The 22,131-nt window shown below is 40.4% G+C and overlaps 2 protein-coding genes across 4 annotated transcripts; both read right to left on the reverse strand.

Moving 5' to 3' along the window:
- Positions 1–242: 242 nt before the first annotated feature.
- Positions 243–14,862, reverse strand: unc119a (unc-119 homolog a (C. elegans)). Of its 2 annotated transcripts, none has more exons than XM_044032592.1 (5): positions 14,571–14,862; positions 2,875–2,988; positions 2,658–2,751; positions 1,318–1,490; positions 243–1,206 (listed from the first exon to the last, which is right to left on the reverse strand). In XM_044032592.1, exons 1-5 carry the CDS (start codon positions 14,692–14,694, stop codon positions 1,094–1,096), a joined length of 618 nt encoding a protein of 205 aa, XP_043888527.1. In that variant the 5' UTR covers positions 14,695–14,862; the 3' UTR covers positions 243–1,093. The 2 variants fall into 2 exon arrangements, with proteins under 2 accessions (XP_043888527.1, XP_043888529.1); XM_044032594.1 differs by having other exon boundaries at positions 2,658–2,748; positions 14,571–14,861.
- Positions 14,863–17,446: 2,584 nt separating this feature from the next.
- crybb1l3 (crystallin, beta B1, like 3) lies at positions 17,447–20,808 on the reverse strand. Of its 2 annotated transcripts, none has more exons than XM_044032590.1 (6): positions 20,726–20,808; positions 19,744–19,814; positions 19,529–19,647; positions 19,309–19,441; positions 18,833–18,975; positions 17,447–18,373 (listed from the first exon to the last, which is right to left on the reverse strand). In XM_044032590.1, exons 2-6 carry the CDS (start codon positions 19,807–19,809, stop codon positions 18,205–18,207), a joined length of 630 nt encoding a protein of 209 aa, XP_043888525.1. In that variant the 5' UTR covers positions 19,810–19,814; positions 20,726–20,808; the 3' UTR covers positions 17,447–18,204. The 2 variants fall into 2 exon arrangements, with proteins under 2 accessions (XP_043888525.1, XP_043888526.1); XM_044032591.1 differs by having other exon boundaries at positions 19,744–19,817; positions 20,726–20,741.
- Between the last annotated feature and the right edge of the window lie 1,323 nt (positions 20,809–22,131).

Below are 22,131 nucleotides of genomic sequence, written 5' to 3' on the forward strand. Positions count from 1 at the left end.
GATGGCAGCAGAGACACTGTGACCTACAGCGTGCTCTCTTATTAGTGAACCTGGTTAATAATGCAACCACTGTATCAGTGAGTATTCTTCATGTGGATGTTTGACATTCACTCAGAGGCTGCAGAAGAAGGCACAATTTTCCTTTTCCACCTTAAATCTGACTTTAATAGTCCCTTTTTTCTTTTTCTTGTTCAATGTAATATTAAGTCCTTTATGAAAAACAACAACACACAATACCAAGATTTCAAAAAAAACCCCAAACATATTTATTGCAGTCAAAGTATTTCAGCTTTTGAAACTTTACATACCTTTTAAATTCAAAACAAACATAAAGTACACATCGTGCTCAGTACTACAGAGAACATACTGGATATCAAAATTGGTATCTGACGGGTTTTTTTTGACACGTGGCTAATGATGGTTATCTGACTCTTCAAAATGGCTATTCATTAAAAAATACTCCTGATGTGTAGTAGTACTATCGACATGAAAACATAAAACAAGTGACAAAGCTGGTACGAGGAGGACAGAATCATTCAGATGTGTGCTACTACAAATCCAAGTAGAAATGTAATGAGATTCTATACAAACTATATAAATATACATACAAATGGATTAATTATTAAACTTTATGTTTTTTTTTTTTTAGGGTAGCTAAATTTCTCTGTGTCTCACGGTGTGGTTCGGGACAAACGGGACTCACTGTCTTCTTTAACATCCGTGAAAACACGCAGTCTGTGATGTAAATGATTCAGGGTTTTCCTGAAGACCAAGTGAATCAAACATGTCCAATCTGAAAAGACAGTATGTACAGACACTGCATGTGTTTACTGCCCACACACACGCGCTGTCTCTTTCACACACACGCACAGATACAGAGTGGCAGAATTCAATGTTCCTGCAAAGACGCTGAGAGAGACTGGTCAGACGGCAGAGTGCTTTAATGGAAATACATGGATTTGGACAGTGGGACTAGAGCGTTTAATGCCGGCGATCTGTCCATCAGTTCGTGTTCTGCTTCTGGTCCTGAAGTTGAGCCTGGGTCATGAACAAAATGTCTACAACAGGGAAGAGTTAAGGGGTGGAGGTCTTCCTATGGCCCTCCACTGTAGGAGTAATCTGCCTTGTTGTGCATCACCAACTTGTTGTCCACAAAGTAGAAGCTGTCAGACTGCGTCTCGTATGGATGCAGGATCATCTCGCGCACTAGAAAAATGAAAATATAAAGCAACGTCAAATCCTGTTAGAGCTAATAAGACATTAACTTGCCTCTTGTGACTATGTGTGTGTGTGTGTGTTTGTGTGTGAGACGCTCACTGATTTCTTCTGACAGTGCGGGGAACTCGTAGATGTGCTCGCATGTGTTCTTGCTGCTGGGCATACAGAAGCCAAACTCAAAATCAAAGCTCTTGAGCAACTGGTCGCGGAAGTAGTGTCTCTCAATCATGCGGAAGTTGTTGATGGGGGTGTTGCCCACTGTGAACTCCACCCTGCCGAGACACGGGCGACAAAAAAACAATTCACCAACCGATGGTGTGAGTGTGAGCGTGAATGGTTGTTCGTCTCTATATATGTGTCCCTGTGATGGACTGGCGACCTGTCCAGGGTGTGACCCCGCCTTCACCCTATGTCAGCTGAGATTGGCACCTGCGGCCTCATGTGGAGGATAAAGCGGTAGAAGATGATGATGATGTAAAATTCAACAGGTTCATTTATGTTTTTGGCATGGTTACGACAAAGTCCACTGAAGCGGTGACAATGAGAGTTAGTCAAAACACAGTTTTGAAATGAGCCAAAAACTTAATTCATATTAAGAGTTAAAGTATGAGTATAACAGAAGGGTTGGGGATGTGCAGCACGGGAATGTCACTGAGAGACATGATATATGAAGACTGGTTTACTGAGAAAATCATAGCAACTCGTGTGGAGCTGCGTGATGTAACTTAACCCTTAAAACACAGAGCATTTTGGCTGCTTTTTTACATGACTATGTTAAAACATACAGTATATACAGAGGCTATAAGAAGAGAGTGTCCTATATCCTTTTTTTCAGCACAACCCAGGCAATCTGATGAAAACAGTTTTTCATGTTCACACCTGAGCAACAACTACTCAAAATGTTTAAAATTGGATTGAATTTGTGAAAGTTCAAAGTTCACTTGGCTCATATTTCTGAACCAAAAGAAAAGGAAAAACAATTCTTGCTACTTTATATCACTCATCACTCATCAATCATCAATCATCAATCATAACAACACATAAGAAGAAAAAAATAACAATGCATTTTTTTAAAGCCTGAATATGTCCCTCGTATGTCCATATAAGGAAATTACCACGGGTGCACCTGCGGCACAGATCCATGCCACGTGAGCATTAAGGGTTAAAGAATGAAATGGGAAAATTTAAAGAAAACATTTGACAAATAGAAAAATATAGAAAAGGAATACATGTAGATGTAGGTTGGATTGAAATATGCAGTCTGAGTGGGACAGTTATTTGGTGACTGACTCCATGCTCTGTCCATGCATGTTCACACACACACACACACACACACCTCCTACATGTGCTGTGTGTCTTCTGTGACGTAGACATCTTTGCATCGTCATATTTTTTTTTTGTTTTTAGTTCATGGGGAGACACAGTCACGCTGAACTTACGTGGCGCCGACCTGCCGCAACAGCAGGAAGGCTGGGGTGAACTGGTATCGGACGAAGCGGCCGGCGTTAGGGTCACAATTCTTTTTACCACCTGCTAAAGAGAGAGGGATAAAGGGACATGAAGAACAGCTCGACATTTACTCAGGCTGCATCATATTCTGCATGAGTAATATACATATGGATCGAGCTTTCTCATGTGTGAGGGTTTGGAGTTGACCTGGTGTTGGAGGCTTAGTGATCTCAAACAGGACTGTCCCTGTCTCCATGTCACGGATCTTAAACCTGGTGAAGTCGATCATGTGTACGTTTTCCTCTGGAGAACAAAGATAATCTGAAAGGAGACAGACAGAGGTCTTTAGACTTTGAATCATGGCATTCACACATAGTACATGTAAAACACTTATTCTATAAAACTAAATTATTTTTTACACTTTAAAGTACACTTTCAAAAACACATTAGGATTTTATACTCAGTTTCTGCCAAAAGATCCTCCCAACCACAGATATTCCTCGGATGGCTTTGCAGTGAATATATTGTTGTTAAAATAATATTATTTTTATACTGTACGTGTATACTTAACAAAAGAAAAACTTAATTCATGTTTTTAACATGGATTTTAATTAAGTTTAACCACTTTATGCTGGTGCTATTGTTTTATTATATTGTGACCTGATTTAATTGCCATTATTATTTACTTTCTGTTTATGTCATACATGCATTCATTTGCTCTATCAATAAATTTAATGATTTTCTTTTTTTTTGAAACGTTACCATACACACACATAGTAAACTGTATCATGTAAGACAAGGAGCCACAGAGGAGGGACTCTTCTGCCAGGACACACAGAAAAACACTCTCTTTGTTTTCTGGAAACAAGAATTCTCCCATTCTTTGAAAGCGTGACAGTTTCTACAGATGAAACCTCACTGAAAAAGTCATTGATTCATTCACTGGTGATTTTGCTTCCTTTCTGCACAAAGAAAGAAGTGCATTGTTGTCTGCACTGCTCCCTCACTGTCTTTTACTACATATTTAACATTTGAATTGATTTATTTTAAGCTTTTTCATGAGCTCAGTGCTAAACACAGCACAGTATTCTTGTATTTAAGGTGGTGATAGTGCACCTTACTGTGTGGAGAATGCAGGTTTTATATATGATTTCACATGCGGTCACATATTTTTTATTGTTTGACTGAGGTGATTTCATTTTATTTCCTATTGATTTTCTCGCTGGTGCAGTAATATGACGTACGGTGGCCTCCGTTTCATTATTTCCCTAATCGAAGCAAATTTGGTTTTCATCATTTTCAGGACACATACTGTATCTTTACTAGTACTGAAGCAAAAGACCAAATAGTGAAGTAATGTACGAAATGTCCTGCCTATCACTTAAGTGTTCGTCCTGTGAACAAGAAATGAATGTGAAAAAGAAACAACAGGCAGACACACACACACACACACGATCAACAAAAAGAAAAAGCGGAACGAGAAAACTTGACATCAGCCCTATCCGACTACTACAAACAAGCTATCTGCTCTGAAAGAGAACCGTCAACCTGGGATTTGGGATCTTACATCCTATTACACCCGTGGGATGCTGTCCCCCAACAGGACATCAGACAGCAGGGGGCGTAGTCACCATCTGCTGTCTGACAAACCTGAATAAAACAGGAAGCAAGACATTGTCACATGTAACGTCACGTGACCCTTGTGAGGAAGACCACAGGAAGTGGTGGGAACATGTCAAGGTAATCCAAAAAAAAAAAAAAAAGACTTATTATCTGTAATTTCAGTTTCTAGAGTTTGTCCTACGCAATGTGTAAGAGTGTCCTCACTATCCAGAGCAGGGGGACACATTTGTGCATGCTGGCACTGTGTGTGTGTGTATGTGTGTGTAGGACAGATTTAGACCTAAGAGGCTTATTGTATCTTACCATCACATGGACAGACTGGTTGTGAAACACACACACACACACACCGTATATCTTGTTAGGGTTATTGTTAGGGCAGAGTTATTATTGGCAGTCTGTATCTTGCATAAGCATTGCAGAGTCTTTCTGGACACACGGCAGGGGTCAACGGCAACACAAACTAATCTGAACACACACACACACACACACATTTGTGTGTGTTCACTCATAAACACTTTCACACTGTTGCATCTTCGCTAAGATTTCTGAGGTTTAGGAAGCAGATGGTCCACATAAGCTTTAGCCACCTGCTTGAAGGTATTTATAGACTTTTTTTTTTCGTGACATGCAGGTCACAATACCTGTCACTTTAAAATGGTTTTATACACATTTTATTTATGTATATGTATATATGTATGTATATATATATATATATATATATATATATATATATCTATATACATATATATACATATATATATATATCAACCCCAGTGTGAAGCAAGCTGGATAAAAGAGTTTCATTAAAACTGAAGCTTTGATAATGTCTTGATTTTAAGCTGTGACAGAGATGCCCGTGATTATCAGAGCCTTTCGAAATACCAATATATTGTATACAAAAGAGACTAAGTCAACATTACACAGAGCAGTGAGAGCACAAGTGCCTCTCGTGGATCTTGATATCAAAGTATTTATCACCTTTCATAAAAATTGCCGAACATTGCCGCGCCACACAGAAAACTAAAGAGAAAGCGCCACGGTGCGCAAATCTCATTTTTTCCTTGGGCCATAGAACACATTTGAAACAAAATTTGCCTGTAGCTTTTTTTTAAGTAATGCTGTTCACAAACAAACACCAGCAAAAATCACTGGTTACATCTATAAATAGTGAAATATAATGAGGAAACAGAATTGCTTTCTAGATAAACCTTTTACACGTCCAAGTAAAGAACGGCGTAATTGTTTGTACTTGTGTAATCATTATTTTCATGCCTGGATGGTCACTCATGCATAAAAAAATATTGTATTAACGCAGATTAACACTGATATTGAAAGTAATCCCACGATTACTTCAAAGACTAATGGGCCAATTCGGAAATCACTGAAGAGACAGGCTTGCATATGCTACTTGCAACTGTTGTTTCTTTTTTTTCTGTTCTGCAGAATGGTGTTTTCATATTAACACACTGTAGAGGTGGTAAACGTCGCAAAGACTGGCCAAGAGATTTCCATGTAAAGCTGCTTTGGCTCAAAAACACTGTTAACGCCTCATTCTAACGACATTAAGAGGGATAGAGAGCAGCCATTTGATGCCAACACATTTGAGATTTTGTGCTCTGACAAAATTAGAACCCCATTTAAACCTGGTATGAACATCCGTCCACAGTGATCCAGTCACATGTGGACCGTCTTCAGTAGCCAACAGCTGTTGGCAACATTAAAATGTGTCCTGGGTGCCTCTGGTGTTCGCGCCCCCTTATGCAAAAACACACGGATGTCAGGACACAACAACAACATGATATTTTGAAACAGTCTCACTGTACAGATGTGTCTACTGTCAGTGTGTGTATGTATGTGTGTGTGTGTGTGTGTGTGTGTGTGTGCATGCGTACGAATAACAGAGGGAGACTAAAGAACCCCCGGTGACTTAAAGCCTCACTCACGCTGCTGTAGCATGAAATTATGTTTTAACCACATGGTGATAGTGTAAATATTCTGGCTGCAGATAAATAAACATATGAGCAATGATGGACAAGACAACATCATAATACATCAAGACAACATTAATGTTAAGAATAATATGAATAAAAAGCAAAACACCACAACAACCACACAACAAACAATCAACCCAGGAACAGGCAAGGCCCAGAGCCGCACACACTCAGGACCCATCCATGTCCCCAGTACGAGGACCACCACCCACCAGCAGGAGCAGAGCCCCCCCAGACAGCCCTGTTAGGAGGCAGTGCAAACCCTTCGAGCATAGGTAGGGTCCAGAGGGTTCTCCCAGTTTGTGATCGGAAGAGAGTTTGCAAAACCATATTTTTTTGTTAATAATACACATATCTTAAACAAGAGTTTTGGAGTTGAGATGTTTTCCGAGATATTCTAATCCTTGGAGGAAGCACTACGTCCAATTGGTTAGTTCTAAACCTAAATTACAGATTTTAGCTGCAGGTATTCCAAAACAGTTTTACCATTGACGCCATATTGTTCAACCAGGAAGAAATTGCGGTCTTCAATCAGTTGTTCTATGATGATTATTCATTCATTTCTCATACCATGAAGGGAGGTTCAGCATTATCTTATTTTGTAGGATGTCTGGATTATTACAGATTGGGGTGAATTTGCATGGGATATGTGAGGACCCTGTGATTCTTGAGAAAATATAGTGCTGAGAGAAATGATTCCTGCTCTTACTCAACATTTATCTCACCACACTATTCAAATTTGGATAAAATCAGGCACAACGTCTTGACTCTATGAGGGTAGATTCATTCCTGTACAATATAATCGAAAAACACGACAGTCTTCCTGTTCATATCTCATTATATTCTGTAAAATCTTTCGTCTTTCTTTCACCTACACACACACACACACACACACACACACACACACACACACACACACACACACACACAAAGTGCTCCACTTCACTTCCTTCAACACTGTCACCTAGCAACGCTCCTTGTGATAGCATGCCAGCTCGATTAGCCTGTCTTTTTCCTTCCCCTCATCCACCTGGCTGCTCTGCGACGACAATGTGCAGCGTCGCATCAAAGCGGCGCGTCTTGGGTTTTGACATGAGTGGTATGCAAATGAAATGTTCCTCCACGTCTGGGATCTGACGCAGGAAAACCTGAGGCTTCCTCCGAGCTAGGGCCTATATACCTCTCTCCTCATCTCCACAACCTGAGGTGCTGAGGCAAAAGCAGTGTGATGCAGAATATTAGGGTTAAACAGCAAAACCGATGAGGGATTACTATATGATTTACTGCAGGAAATAAACCCTCCGCACAGAGGATCCGCCACAGTCATTCACCACATGTTCTTCTCCCGCTCTTACTTTTCAAACCCCATGATATGTAAGATATCAGGACTTTATACATTTATACAATTACAGCGAACAATGTAAAATTACAGACACTGCGATTCCCACTGCACTACATGGGGCAATGTACAATCCTCTTGGGCACTTATGTCATTGTTTTTATTGTTTTTTTGCGTCTATTTGTGGCTGCAGGGTGAACATGTGTTGTGTATACATTTTTTTATTTCTTCACTGTAAAAATAAAAAAGTACAGTCTTGAAAAGATCCCGTCGGCAGCAGCCACTCTGGGAATAAAATTAGCAACTACTCGTGAGTCACGCTGTGCTCCTGTATTCAGATACATGGAGGTTGTCAGAAACCAAAGTGGCATACACAAGGAGCAAGCAAGCTGCCACTTATAATGCCTTAATCCCCAAGATTAGCCCAGAGTTACAGACTTTCAGCCACAGGAGATTGACTTCACATGTCTTCGTCTTTCCTTTTGATTCTGTGGTCTCCTCTCACTGCCTACTGTATGTGTTGAATTAACGCCGCGACACGAGGGAGAACAATGCAGACATGTTTACTTCACATTGAAATAATCCACACCCCGAGGCAGCCGATGACATTCACATTAAACTGTAATATGGAGTGCACCTGTGTATGACAGGCTGTTTCATGTCTCTCACTTCATAATACCTGTAGGCAAACTGGCAAACGGTGAGGTTCACAAAGAGGTTGAACCCCGAGCAGCTGAATGCAGATGAGATTCTTACCTCTTATCTCTCTCTGGCCTGCATCACTGAGTAAGAAAAAAACAACATATCTGGTTTTATGAAGACATATAGTGCTATATTGTGACGTACATATGATCTGAGCCATCACAGCCAAAAACAAGGCCTCATGCTTAAATGAACCCAGGACAGGACAGACAAATGTGATTCACCTTCTTATAAACCTTTATCACCACGGTTATAAAGGCTGTAAACTCCAGTTTAAACGCCTTTAAACCTCATTATTTTTTCACGTGTCTATCTGAATATAATGAATCATTTGAATATAATAATGAATTTGTCGCACATACACACAAACACACACGTTTGTGCTTCATTCATAGTGAGGACCCTCATAGACATAATGCATTCCCTAGCCCTTTACCCTAATCTTACAGCTAACTGACTAACCCTAACCTTTACTCGAACCTAAACCCAATTCTAACTCTAAAACCAGGTCTTAACCCGAAATAGCCCTTTAAAGAAGTGAGGACCAGCCAAAATGTCTATCTATTTGACAAAATGTCCTCACTCTGTACAGTTTATATGATTTGTGGTCCTCACAAAGCGACAAATACAAGAACACACACACACATGTTTATGCAACTATCCTTTTAAGGACTTTTCATTCATTTGGACAGCTTTACCAAAGCCTGACCATAACTAGTTAATGTCTGACCCTCACTATAAACCATAGCCCTAAATTTAAGGGTTCTGCCTCATTAGGACCAGGTTTAAGTGTATGCCAGAAAAATGTCCTAAAGAGGTAACAAATACAAGTTTACACAGTTTATACCGGGACATTCTGAGGAAGAATTGCAGCACACTAAATGCACAATCTTTGCGCATTTATTTGAGCAAATTACTCGTATAGTACAGATTGAATATTTAATATTAATTATTAGCAAAAAATACAGTGGAACAGAATAATAAATTGCGACTTTTAAATATTTTTCTATGGAAAAACCTAACTCTGCAAGCAAATAATTAAATGTGTGCTTCATGATTTTACTGCTTATCCAAGGTCTCACTTAAAACCTCTTAGTATATCAAGTGACTAAAGGCAACGGCAGTAATTCAGATGCTCTTATTTCTTTCTCTGTAGCAGGAACCAAGTCAAAGTGAATCCAGAGCTGGAGTAAAGAAAGTATATGTTTATTCACATTATTATGTGAACTTTAATAAAGTCTTGTGAACAAGGATGTGCAGGAAACAGCAAACAGAATTGAATGTACTGCTCTCTCTTCAGTATCGTTGCTGTTTAATATAATTTTGAAAATGCACATGAAAGTTCAGTTCAAGCTATATTAGAGGCACTATCTCCCCTGGGGCTCTTTAGGTTTATGGAGGAAGACAACACTTTGTTGCTTCATTCATAGTTTTTTTTTTTCTCAATTCCTGTTTTCATCTCCTCTCAAACATGTACTGTATGCTCTCAATTCTTAGCTGTCATTTCCCTGAGTATTAATTGATTAAAAAAAGGTGGGAAAAAGGCTGCACAGAATTCAGGGAGGAGTTGCAACAGGCTCTGAGAGACAGTGAAGAGTTACCAGATGACATACAGCTAAAGTGGTGAAGGATACAGTTCAAATAAGACAAGGACAAGGAAACGTTGTAGTGGAATGATGATGTACAGGAAGGCATCCAAAGGAGCCGGTGAGATGAAGAAAGGAAGCAGGAGTACTGGGAGTCTAGACGAGGAAAAGGCTTATAGTGAGGTGTGTGGAAGGCTAGACACTAAGGAAGGAGAGAAGGACTTGTATCGATCGGCTCGATGGAGAGACAGAGCTGGAGAGAATGTGCAGCAGGTTAGAGATGGAAACATACTAACAAGTGAACAGAGTGTGTTGAGAAGATGGAGTGAGTAATTTGAGCTGATGAATGTGGAAAATGCGAGAGCGAGAGGGACAGATGGAGGGGAGATGGTACTTCAGGAAGTGCAGATGATTAGTTCGGAGGAAGTGAGGGCATCTCTAAAGACTATGAGGAGTGGAAAGGCAGTTGGTCCAGATGACATACCTGTGGAGGTATGGAGATGCGAGAGTGAGAATTTGCCTGGCAGTGAGAATGGAGAAGAAGTGTAGTGGTACCGAGGATTTACAAAGGCGATGTGCAGAATTGTCATAATTACAGATGTATTCATTTGATCAGCCACAACATGAAGATATGGGGAAAGAGGCCAGAATCAGCTGCACTGTGGAGAAAGCTTATTATCGGATGCCAAGAGAGGAACTGTGGCATTGTACGAGGAAGTCAGGATTGTTATATGCGGGTGGTGCAGGACATGTGTTGTCCTGCGTCAATTATCTACAGTACACAAAGAAAGGTAACACATGCGTTAGAGTGGAAAATATCTGCAGAGTTCGAACATCTCTTTGCTACTATACTGACTATTTTTGTAAGTACAACGTAATGCAACACCGAAGACCTTCGAGATCAGACTGTGACGTATTTGTATGACTGCTGTTGACTGAACCTGTCTGTCTGTGACCGCAGTCTTTTGCCCCCGGCGTCTTCAAGTGTAAGCAACATGAACATCTATACATATGAGGATTAGTTTTGTGAAATACGTGCTATTCCTTTATTTCATTTAAGATATGCTGAACTAGAGAAATCACTCGCACGCCAATACCAATGGTCAGAAAACCCGTTTAAACTCGGACTGAAATCGTAATGTGTTTTATCAGCATTCACTCGTGTGTCAAATGACTGCAATGCACATTGGTTTTATCAGCTTAGACTGTGATCTGCATTATCCTGGGAGGGAACTCATGACCCAGGTGAACATGCTAATGTCTTCTTTATCATTGGTGGAAGGGACGCAAACCAACGTGCAGCATCATCAACTTACTGTGATATCTACTGCTACCATTACATATCCTGCTGCTGATTTTTGCACTACTGTCTACTGTCCCTTAAGTGTTTAGGTCTCAGTTTTTAAATTATTCTTTTATATTTAAACTTTCAGTACTGAGGAGACAAGAGTAACGATATTTCCTGTACATACGTACTGAAAATTGCCAATAAAAGTTTTTGAATCTTTGAATCAGTCTGAACAAATGCATGATCGAGTGCGAAAGGGACTGAGGTAAATGACTCGCTTAGCTTACAGTGCACTTGTGATGCAGGGGTGAAACAAAAACACCACAGGACAGAGTAACTGCTGGCACTGGGAATGGTGTTAATCCCTTTATTTTTAGCAGCTTCACCTGGGTTTAAAAATCCCATGCTCAGAGAGCATAAACTTCCACCATGGTCGCTCTGTTCCCCACAGTATCAATACAATCACCAATCTTGAAACATTAACAATTGTTTTACATACAAACAAACTCAAACTCATAACTGTCACAACCAAAATCAAACCCTTAATCTTCCTTAACATGTTGAGTTATGCTGCTCAATCACAGAGACAAGCACCTCTCACCTGGTACAAAGACTTAGCTGAGGTGCTGGAGCCAATAACCTACAAACTGAAGTTAAAAGAAAATAAGAGTTATGTTGCTCACAAACAGACAGACAGACAATCCCAGTCAAAAACATAAGCCCCTTGGATAAGGGATTACATAAAGCTGCATTTAATTGTGCCAAATAAACTTCAATTAATCAAGCCACAAACCACAGCTTCTTTAGAATGAAATGCTGATATATATATATGTATGTATATGTATATATACATACAAACATATATATGTATGTATAGATATATATACATATATACATACTGTACATAAACATAAAAATCAACCATGTTGGAGTTTAGTATATCGTTTTTTTGGGAGCTGCAACTTTTGCAAATTATTGAAAAGGAAAATTTGAATATTAAAACTTGGCCTACTTTTGAACACTGGGAGGAAAAGGATGGGGTATGAAAGTGAATGACTACACAGTAATAACAAATTATTCAATATTTGGATATGACGGATTTAAAAACACTTTGGAACAATACTACACTCTCTGTGTTTTTAGGACTGTTTAAATGTAAATGATCAAAGAGCATCTTTAGAAGCATGAATTTTGCTATTTTATCAGCCGGAAATTCAGACTCTTTTATGCTGAGTGTTCTCTCCAGTCCACCTACATAATGTGGAGTCACAATAGGCCACAACAGAGACAGAAACAGTTTCACCATAAAATGGTTTCAACACGATGCGTGATGTGATGAAACGATAATGTAAAAAAAAAATATTGCAACTGATGATTGTAACAGAGGACAATTCTGTTTCCCACTTCTATTGTCCACCAGTAAATAATGTTATTATAAGGTCACAAAATGACACGCATGTAAGAGTTATTTGTCAGCGGCAGTTTATCGGTGTTATTTTTGGCCAGCGTATCATAAATCATCCCTCATGTACACAGTAAAGTGATAGATAATGTGTCATTTTTCATATCACAGCAGCGCTTCTCATCTGCCTGGATTATATTTCTTCTCCTCTCCGCCTGTGTGACAATGATGTGCTGTGCCTCGCTTATCAGTTCTGAACCACCGTGACAGACTGGAGCTTGGCTGCCCCAAAATGGTGGTATTTACCTCCCCAAAGCACAACTGGAAAAGTCATTTACACCGCAGGAAGAGGCATTTTCTGTTCCCCCCTTTTCCAGCTGCAATTTTCTTTCTCTTGCAGCAGAAAATGATGAGTCTGAATTGTACCACACTCTGTGCTTATCTCTTTCGTGTGGATCTTTTTTATGGTCTGCCATTTAAAATGTTTGGGCCTTGGGGAATAAATTGAACAGGAATCAAGGAGGGCGATTTAATATTAGTGCATTTATACAGACGCAAATATCAACCAGATGTGGTTTCGGACAGAATAAAGGAGCCATCTTTGACCATCAAGTCCCTTTTTCCCCCCAAAAGCCAGTAAATATGTGGCTCAGTAAGATATTTACACTCACACTTTGACTGCAGGGTCATTAATTACCTGAAGAATATGTTGTCTCTGCAGAATGCAGCGCAACAACACTCCTGACATAATCCAGATTACTTGTCAGGGGCGATCATAGATTACTACACCATCATGATATTATAATATTAACTGATTTTAATCTGACTGGACTTTATTGCACGATATACATTCAGAAATTTGGTTATGTAAGGAGAATGGGTAGGGTTTAGAATTAAACAATGTAAACAGAAAAATGTATTTTGGCTCTTGCAGTCACTGTTCACTGGCTCACATTAGTTGATCTTGTGAGGTGAAAAGCTCCAAGAAAGCTTGTATTTAAATGTTTAGCCAAGGTTGCTTTTGTCAATTTGAAACACGATCATACAAATCACATTTCTTTTGTTCATTTGACTAATGTCTACAGGTCATGGATATGGATTCAATGATGTGTTTTTACTTAATGTCACCTCCACAAACCCAAACCCGTCTGAATTTAGAGTAAAAGATGACCTAAACCATGCTCATAAGGCAAAGTCATAATTTAATCCAAATCAAAATCATACAACACTGTAAACTATTATGTAGTAACTCTGAGACAGACTTTCCAAAGTACAAAATCAGCCTATAAGTACACTAAAAAACAGTGCCAATAATGCATTAAACAGCAGACTGGTGGCATTATGCTCCTGTGTTCTTTGCAGCTGACTACTGTTTATGAAGAGCCATAATCAGCAGATCACATCTCTGGCCACCTGTTACCTCAGTGCCACAGGTGCCATGAGGTGAGAATCTGTCAGAGCCTTGTTTTGTTTGTTTTTTAAATGTATTTAATCAAACGTCATAGTCTTGAAGACATGCACAACCACTAACGTGAGCACACGAAAAAGGATATAATGAATATATTAGTAGCAAAAGTAGCATGATCCATGAAGCTGTTTTCTCTCATTAACAGAGTCGTACGGCTTTCCGGTGTCAAATAGTAACTGTGCTTGGACGAGCCATCAAACCTGTACTGTACACCTGCTCACTGACTATTGTCAATAAGTGATTTGTCTTATTTGAAGCTACGGAGACTCACTGGTGACCTTTTCAGTCTGTGCGCTGTCCATGGTACCAGTCTACTTCCTCGAGACAAACTGTGATCATGTTGAGCTTCAGTGTAAACACAGAGGAGCCTGGCTGACATAATGGGAAGCAGCAGCAACATTTGTCTTTCAGTAACTGTGTAAGGCTTCAACTATCCCTCTCATGGAGCTGCAGTCGAGGCAGCAGCAGCAGCAGCAGCAGCAGCAGCAGCAGCAGGTCACCTACCCTTGGTGATCTTCTGCAGCCCCAACACATCCTCGGGCGTTATTACGGTATTTCTGCGCAGCTCTTCTTCGGTTCTGACCGGGATCCCCATGTCTGATGAGTTGCAGCCCTGCTGCACTTTCATGTCCAGCAGAAGAAGGCTGTTGGCGGAGCGACCTGACGGGAACTGAGGTTTGTGTCTGTCTCTTTGATGCGCTCGACGTCGCCGCCGCAGGAGCAGATTTACTTGCGTCGGTCGGAGCCGTTAGTGACGCGCTGGCTTATACACCGCACAGCAAACAGGCTTCTGTGTTGCTACAAGAATAACTCATCCTCCCTCCCGCCCCCCGTCCTCCTCCTCCTCCTCCCTCTCACGATCCGGTAAAAGATAAAAATCAGCCCTTGGCTCTCTCTCCCTCCTCCCCTGCTCAAGGCTCATCGGCTCTCCTTCTCCCCCACAAGCCATTTAATCCAAATCCCGTGGCTTTAAACCGACCAGTGGTTCGTGGCTGACAGACTACGCGCCTCGTCATCAGCTCGTCCACCTCCACCTGCATGGCCACGCAGGAACATTTCTCAGTAGTCAAAAGAAGTCACGAATAACCCCTTCAAACGGTGTATGTATAAGTAAATCGTGTTAAATCTCCAGTGTGTATTTGCAACATCTAATAATGAGGCTAGGGATTCTCCTCCTAAACCCTTAATTGTGGTCTTCAAGTACCAGAAAGGATGAAAGGAGTTTGTGATGCAAGCTTCCACTTCAAATACATCCTGTGGTTGGTTTTTCATTTGGTCTGCAGAGGGAATAAGATGGCGGCCTCTGTAAAGAAAGGCCCTTGCCTAAACTAAATCTACAACTACAACATCCAACAAAGCTTGATGAACTCATGGAAGATGCTCGAGATGTTTTTTAAGCAAGGAGCTTGTGGCTTGTTGGGTTGTGCTTCTGTTGCATCTGTTGTTACCTGTGCAACCAATGACATCATAGTACAGTATGGTACGCTTTGGAAGGGTAAAACCCTGGGTCAGGCTTGTGTTTTTAGTAGAATTGGCCGCAGGCGTTGAAGAAACAGCAGTTTCCCTTGAGTGATGCTTTTCTGTCGCCCCAATCAACTTCAAGTCGTGTGTCTAGCTCCACTCGTACCATACCATTACTCTGGTACCCCAAGGGAAGGGTACTGAAAAATGGAACAGTTGGGGCCAGTTATTTTGGTACTATTCCTAACGGAAAAAAAAGGTACCGTTCTGTACCAAACTGAACCGTTCCACTCGGTAGAAATATGCTACATAATCTGGGAGCTCCAAAGATGACAATGAAGTGACAGCGACGCTCAAAACAGAGACAATATATTCCCAGCACCGCTCTTCCCTTACCCCAGCTGTGCTGTTCGATATGTGTATGGAGAAAAAAAAGACACAAAAAAAACAAACAAAACAAAACTGGCAGCATCTGTGGGTGTTCAGAGCTTATTTCATCAAAGACCAGTTTGACCCACTTCTTTGGCCCTGGTATCAAAAGACACATTAAAAGCACTCACTGCGCTCCCAAAAAGCTGAGATATTTTCATCTTGGTACGATGTGGACGTGCCAAAAAAACAAAAGAAATATCCAAACCAAATAACCAAAATATCAGGCACTCCTCGGTGGATGTGCATTGCAAACACATCTCTCTGTGCACCTCTCTGACTTGCGTTGACATTTAAAATGTAGGATAAAATGAAGGACAAAAATGATAAAGATTGTACATGCGTTTAAACTCAACAGGCGTCATCGTACCTCCTGATTTTATATAAAGCAGTAAAGTGTAAAATTGTTATTTAAACGCAAACAATCAGATAGTTTCAGGTGACACAGAACAATTACATGTCCAATGTGTAACATCTAGAAGGGTCAATTGGCAGAAAGTGAATATTCTTCCTGTTATAAGTATTTTAGTACATCGTTTAATAAATTATTTGAGTTTCGTAGACTTTAAATAATCTGTTAATATGTGCTTTGGGTGAGGGCCTTGCGTTATGGAGGCAGCGATCTTGCACAGAGCGTGTGTTTCGCCTTTTGAAACTGAAGCTTGTCACAGAACTGCTTGGGAAAGGGACAGTTGAGAGTCCTCCGTTTGATGAAGTTAGCAGTCTCACCATTAGATGTCACCAATTCTGACATACTGGACCTCTTGATCAGTATTAACCTGAACTGTTTTTGGCCACATGGGGGCAGCAGAACAGTAGGTATTGAACATGGGCTAGTACCTCAACAATTGGGTACTAATTTAACGTCAAGGCTGAAATATATTTACATGTAGTCATTTGGCAGATGCTTCTTTCCAAAAAGTACTTACAAATCAGGAGCTATCAGGAGCCATTTAGGGTTAAATGTCTTGCACAGGGACAAGTTGGCGTGTAGACTAAGGAATTGAACCCATGATCTTCCATTTGAAAACTGGCCCAGTCTGCCACTTCCAAATTACACAATCTGCACACCATTTTCAATGGTGACAACTGGTGGTTAGAATCTCTATATTAAAATATTACCTAACTGAATTGTAAATTGTCTGTCTCTTTCTTAATAAATGTTTAGGCTTAATTAGAAGTACTAGTGACACTTTCAGTAGTTTTAGAGCCATTCTGAAAAACACTTTTCCACTGCCACCTTACGATAATTTTGTCATTTAGATGTTAAAACTCGCACCGTAGGATGGTGATAGAAAAACAGCACTATTCATATTTATAGTTTTTATGCAAATGATGGCTGAATTTACTTTTGTCTTTACTGGTGTTTTTTTTTACTGCTGCTTCGTCATCACCGCACTGCACTTTAAAAGGTGAAGCCCATTCAGTGTATAATGAAAATAAAGGCTGTCTATGTTTTCTATTTAAACACAAAGGAGATCAGACTGTTGTCAGGTGTTATATTTTTATTTCTTTTTTTTTTTCCATTGGAAAGTTGCTTTCCAGATGCCAGCATCCCTGAGAAAGAGTAACACACTCATCTTCTGAACAGCCCCATCAGTGAGCTGGAAACAGGTCATTCAGCCACAAGATATCTGCATTAAAAACAACCCTGCACTGCCACATCTCTCGTGTTTAATCACAGACTGGCCAGTGCCCTCCTTCAGTCTCTGAGGTGAGGCGATAGCGCCTCCCTCTGCCTGGTAAACTCAGTGCAGGGCATGTGCTGTCCATGATAATAATACAAGGAGTGAGGAGTGACACAGTATGACTGTCTATCACTGCGGATGAACGTGCTTATTGGCATCATTTCAGCTTGAAACACATAGGCAGGTGAAATAAAACAAAATAAATTCAAACTTTGTTTTGGTATAGTTGTAAATAGCCTTGAAACAAACTAATGAACACAAACTATGTACTTAAATTGACTAATCCCCTTTATTCCCCAATTTCATAAATATAATAAGTCATATTATCTTTGTATGAGGTTTGTAGACAGAGAGCACTGATACTGCTTTAACCACAGTTACTCTGAAAGCCTGTGGCAATCAGAATTCATTCATGATGGCACATTCTCCCAAATCCTACCAGTAAAAGCAGTAACAATATTCAAAAGCCGTTCGCTTGTGTGGCTGTTGAAGAATCTCCAAGGCATGTTTGGCATTCCCTCGACGATCCCTCCTGTTAGCCCACGGTGTGCTGGACTCCTCTATGCGGTCATCTCAAAGCAGCCCCTGCGATGTGTCTGCATGTCTCTCACCCTGCGGATGGACTGGATCTGGGGATTGTGGGCCCCCCACTCGTTCCACTGTTTGTAAGGGCCACATTCAAACACATACTGGTAGCCGCGGTAGCCAGGGTACTGGTATCCCACCCAGCTGTGTGGAGACGTAGAGAGGAAACAGATGTGAACCACAAATCAGTCTGTTTTATGTTGAAGTAAGTAAGTAAGACAAAGTGACAAGAAGAAAGGATTAAAGAAGTATCAGGATCAATAAACACTGAGGTAAATAAAGTTAAGAAAATCCAATATTGTGAAACAATTGGCAAAATATAAAAATACATTTAAAAAAAACAGTCATGCATAATATGTGCATTATGTCCTTGATCAGAGTCATTGGTAATCATTAACATAAAATGTCTACTAACATTCATCAAGAGCAGGGCGCTTAGGATAATGTTACCTTAATTAATTTTTGTCGCTACCCTGGATTTATTATACACGACTATGATGAAATAACACAATTTTGCTTGTTTGACTTCCATAAATCAGTTGCTTTTTACCCCACACAGCTTTATCAAAAACAACCCAAGAGAAACAGGTGGATGTGGCTTACGTTCCACCGGTGACCTGAATGCTGGCAACACGGTCCTGGAAACCATAAGACCACAGGCTTGGAATATCCTCGTCGCACACTTCCATCTTCCGACCCTCAAAGTTTGTACTTTCATACAGGCAGATCTTGTGGTCCTGTGGGTCCTATAAGAAAATTACGTTTCAATTAGTGATTGTTTCCACTTTTTTATACAGAAACAGTGGGTGTGCAGAATTTGAACTGGAATTAGAATGAATTTATTTGCACACGCACCAATTAGTGATTAGTGAATTTAACCCATCCTATTTACACACCAGCCGTGAACACACACAAACCAGGCACAGCAGTGGGCAGCACTTTTCTCTGCCTGAGGAACAATTTTAGCCAGCAACCCTCTGGTTGCAAGCCCATTTCCCTTCCGCTTGGACAAGGGCTGCCCATAATTTTTTTTCACTTTCTTAGACAAACAAAACAATTGTAGACTGAACCCAACTCACCATGCGGATGGGCCTGACAGACATGAAACGGTCACACCTGTAGCTGTTGGACCAGGTGTCCCAGCGTGGGTACTCTCCCTTCTCCAGAATGAACATCTCACCAGTCATGTTCTGCTGCTCATAACCCACCCAACTACAAAGAGAAAATAAATATTAACTGATCAAGGAGAGGACACACTGCTGTCATCACATATTTGGATGGAAAGTTTGAAAGACTCACGGTCCACACTCCACCCTGATGGAGCCGATTCTTTCAAAGCCCTTCTCGCAAAGGTTGCGGCACTCTCCAAACAGGTCCATCCTACGGCCCTGGAAGTTCTCAAATTCATAGAAGTATATCTGAGGAGGAAAACAAGTGCAGTCAAGTGTTTGTTTTGGAATTCATCATTAGTTTTGTTGTTGTATCAGATTTAAATATAATAAATAAAGAAGTACCTTGAAGTTGCGCATCCCCATGGCAGAATGGCTGCCAATGCTGCCTTGAGCACCTGAGTGAGACATGATCACTTCTCAAAAGAAGAAAGACACAAAGTCAAAGGTCAGCATGGGACTGTGGATGAGGTAACTACTCTTATATACACCATGTATGTTCATTTATTTTTATTCATCAATATCATAGCTGTCGAAAGGCAAATGTCACAGACTGGAATATGTGACATGAACAGGTGTATAAGTTAAAAGGAAGTGATTTTTTTGGGAACGTTTACATCTAGGAAAGAGGAAATTGGGCTAAATGTATTTCCTCATGTGCAGCTTCAGTATGTGGATGAAAATCTGTGTTTTTTAAATGTTCATCCTATAGGTTCAAGCCAATTTCCCCTCTGATCACACTCAGCATCACTAATGGTGCTACAACACCCAACAATGATGTCACGGTGTAGTGTTACACCCTGGAGTGTACTTCACTAGAGCTAAAGCTTATTAATCGCTGAAGGTAAGCATATTTTTTTATATACATTAAAGTTTGAAAGGCCAAATAAAGAGAATAGAACGTTAGTATTTCTGTCATAATACACAGGCAGGTATTGTAGTACAAATCTGCTGTTTGGACATTATTATGTGTTCAGTAAAAGTGAGTTTCTCACCACCTCCTCTGACATTGTGTCAATACCACAGAGCAAGAACAATCAATAACTATCTGGAAAGCAGTTAATCTCCCCATGTTCTCTTACAAAACCCCATAATGGATTAAACCCAACCCATGATTTACTCATCTAATTTACCACAAGGAAAACTACTGAACATGAGAGCAGCTCCAAACCATAAAATACCCCCCTGCTGCATTTTATATTCGTACTATCTCTACTCAAGGTCTACGATAAGTTGAGGTGGAAGTCTGAGCAGACACGGCAAACCACAATAATACACTAAATATTCAACTATTCCAGCACTTACACTCGAAAACACTTAGACTTACAGTAGAGCTGCAGGTTGAAATGCACCGACCTTTGGAGAAAAGTGATTGACGCAGACCTTGTGAGAGATGGTATATATATACATTCACATCCAAACCCACGTCTGTTGAGGCAACATTCTGACTCCCCATTGGCTGCAAGCTTTTTTGGGGACAGTGCAGGGCCAAAAGTCACACTCCCTAATCCACATGCTGACTCGGCTGCCTGTTTTGTTGTCCAGCACCATTGTGGGGGCCGGAGGACAGTCACTGCCATCAGCAGAAAGTTTGCTTACCTTCGCATGCTCACACACATGGTTTTACACAGCCACCGTTCTCATGGTCAGTTCCTTACTTTCTTTCTTACTCCAAAAACCTTTTTCGAGGTTTTTTTGGCTCCTTTCTCCTGTGTTTTATTCTGCAGTTTCTCTCATTCTGCCACATTTTCTCTCTTTCCCCTTGATCCTTTGTGCAGCTGCTCTGAGCCTTTGAGCCTGATGCATGTAATGTGCTGACTGCAAAAAACAACTCTATTGTCGAGGAAGGCAAGTGTTGGAAACTCACTGGTGTATTATAAACTGTTTCCATATACGCATCTCATGCCTCGTCACTTGGCATGTGAGGAACTCACACATGCTAATAAGGTCACAGATTATTTTCTTATTGTGTAAACATCTGCTCTCTGTGTTCTAATAATTGATTTTACATTGAGTGTTTATGGATATTTGCTGGAAATATGATATTGACAATGACAGATTAGATCATCTTAATAGTTTTAATGTAGTTTTTAGAGAATGATGATGGAATTGTGGGATCTTTCTATATAGATCTATATCTGCTTTTGCTTGTACAACAAAGCATCTAAAAAGAACACATCTGAGATATCCAGGTCTCTTCTGATAAAATGCATACATTATATTTAGAACATTACATTTTTACATATGGCACAGTCAGGCAGTGCTGCCTTGTTGAAGGAGCTGGGTGAGCTGTTGCAGAACCACACATGGCATGGTGATAACATTTTTTATACTGACCACTGTTTGGCAATACTCTTGAACATCCCAGGCCTGATTCTACCACTTTCCACTGACCAAATTTACTGAATACAAAGGCAAATGATTTTGAAGTTGTTATTTTAAGATGAAAAAATTGGATTGTGTTTACCTGCAGAGAGGAACATATGAAATGCCTCTTTTTGTGTCACTTCAATACATTCAATCAAACATTTGTGATGTCACATGGTATTCACATGGAGAAAAAAGACTATGTGTTGGTTCCTTTGTGTGCAAAGAATGTCCCTTTGCGTTTCTGTCTTTGTTCATGTCCATGCATTGCTGAGCATGTGTGTGTACATGGGAGTGACTGAATAGGTGAGAGAACCAGGTCAGATGTCAGGTCAGACGAGATGGACACGACACTGGAGACAATGT

Source organism: Solea senegalensis, linkage group LG8, assembly GCF_019176455.1.
Source record: "Solea senegalensis isolate Sse05_10M linkage group LG8, IFAPA_SoseM_1, whole genome shotgun sequence".
NCBI lineage: Eukaryota > Metazoa > Chordata > Actinopteri > Pleuronectiformes > Soleidae > Solea > Solea senegalensis.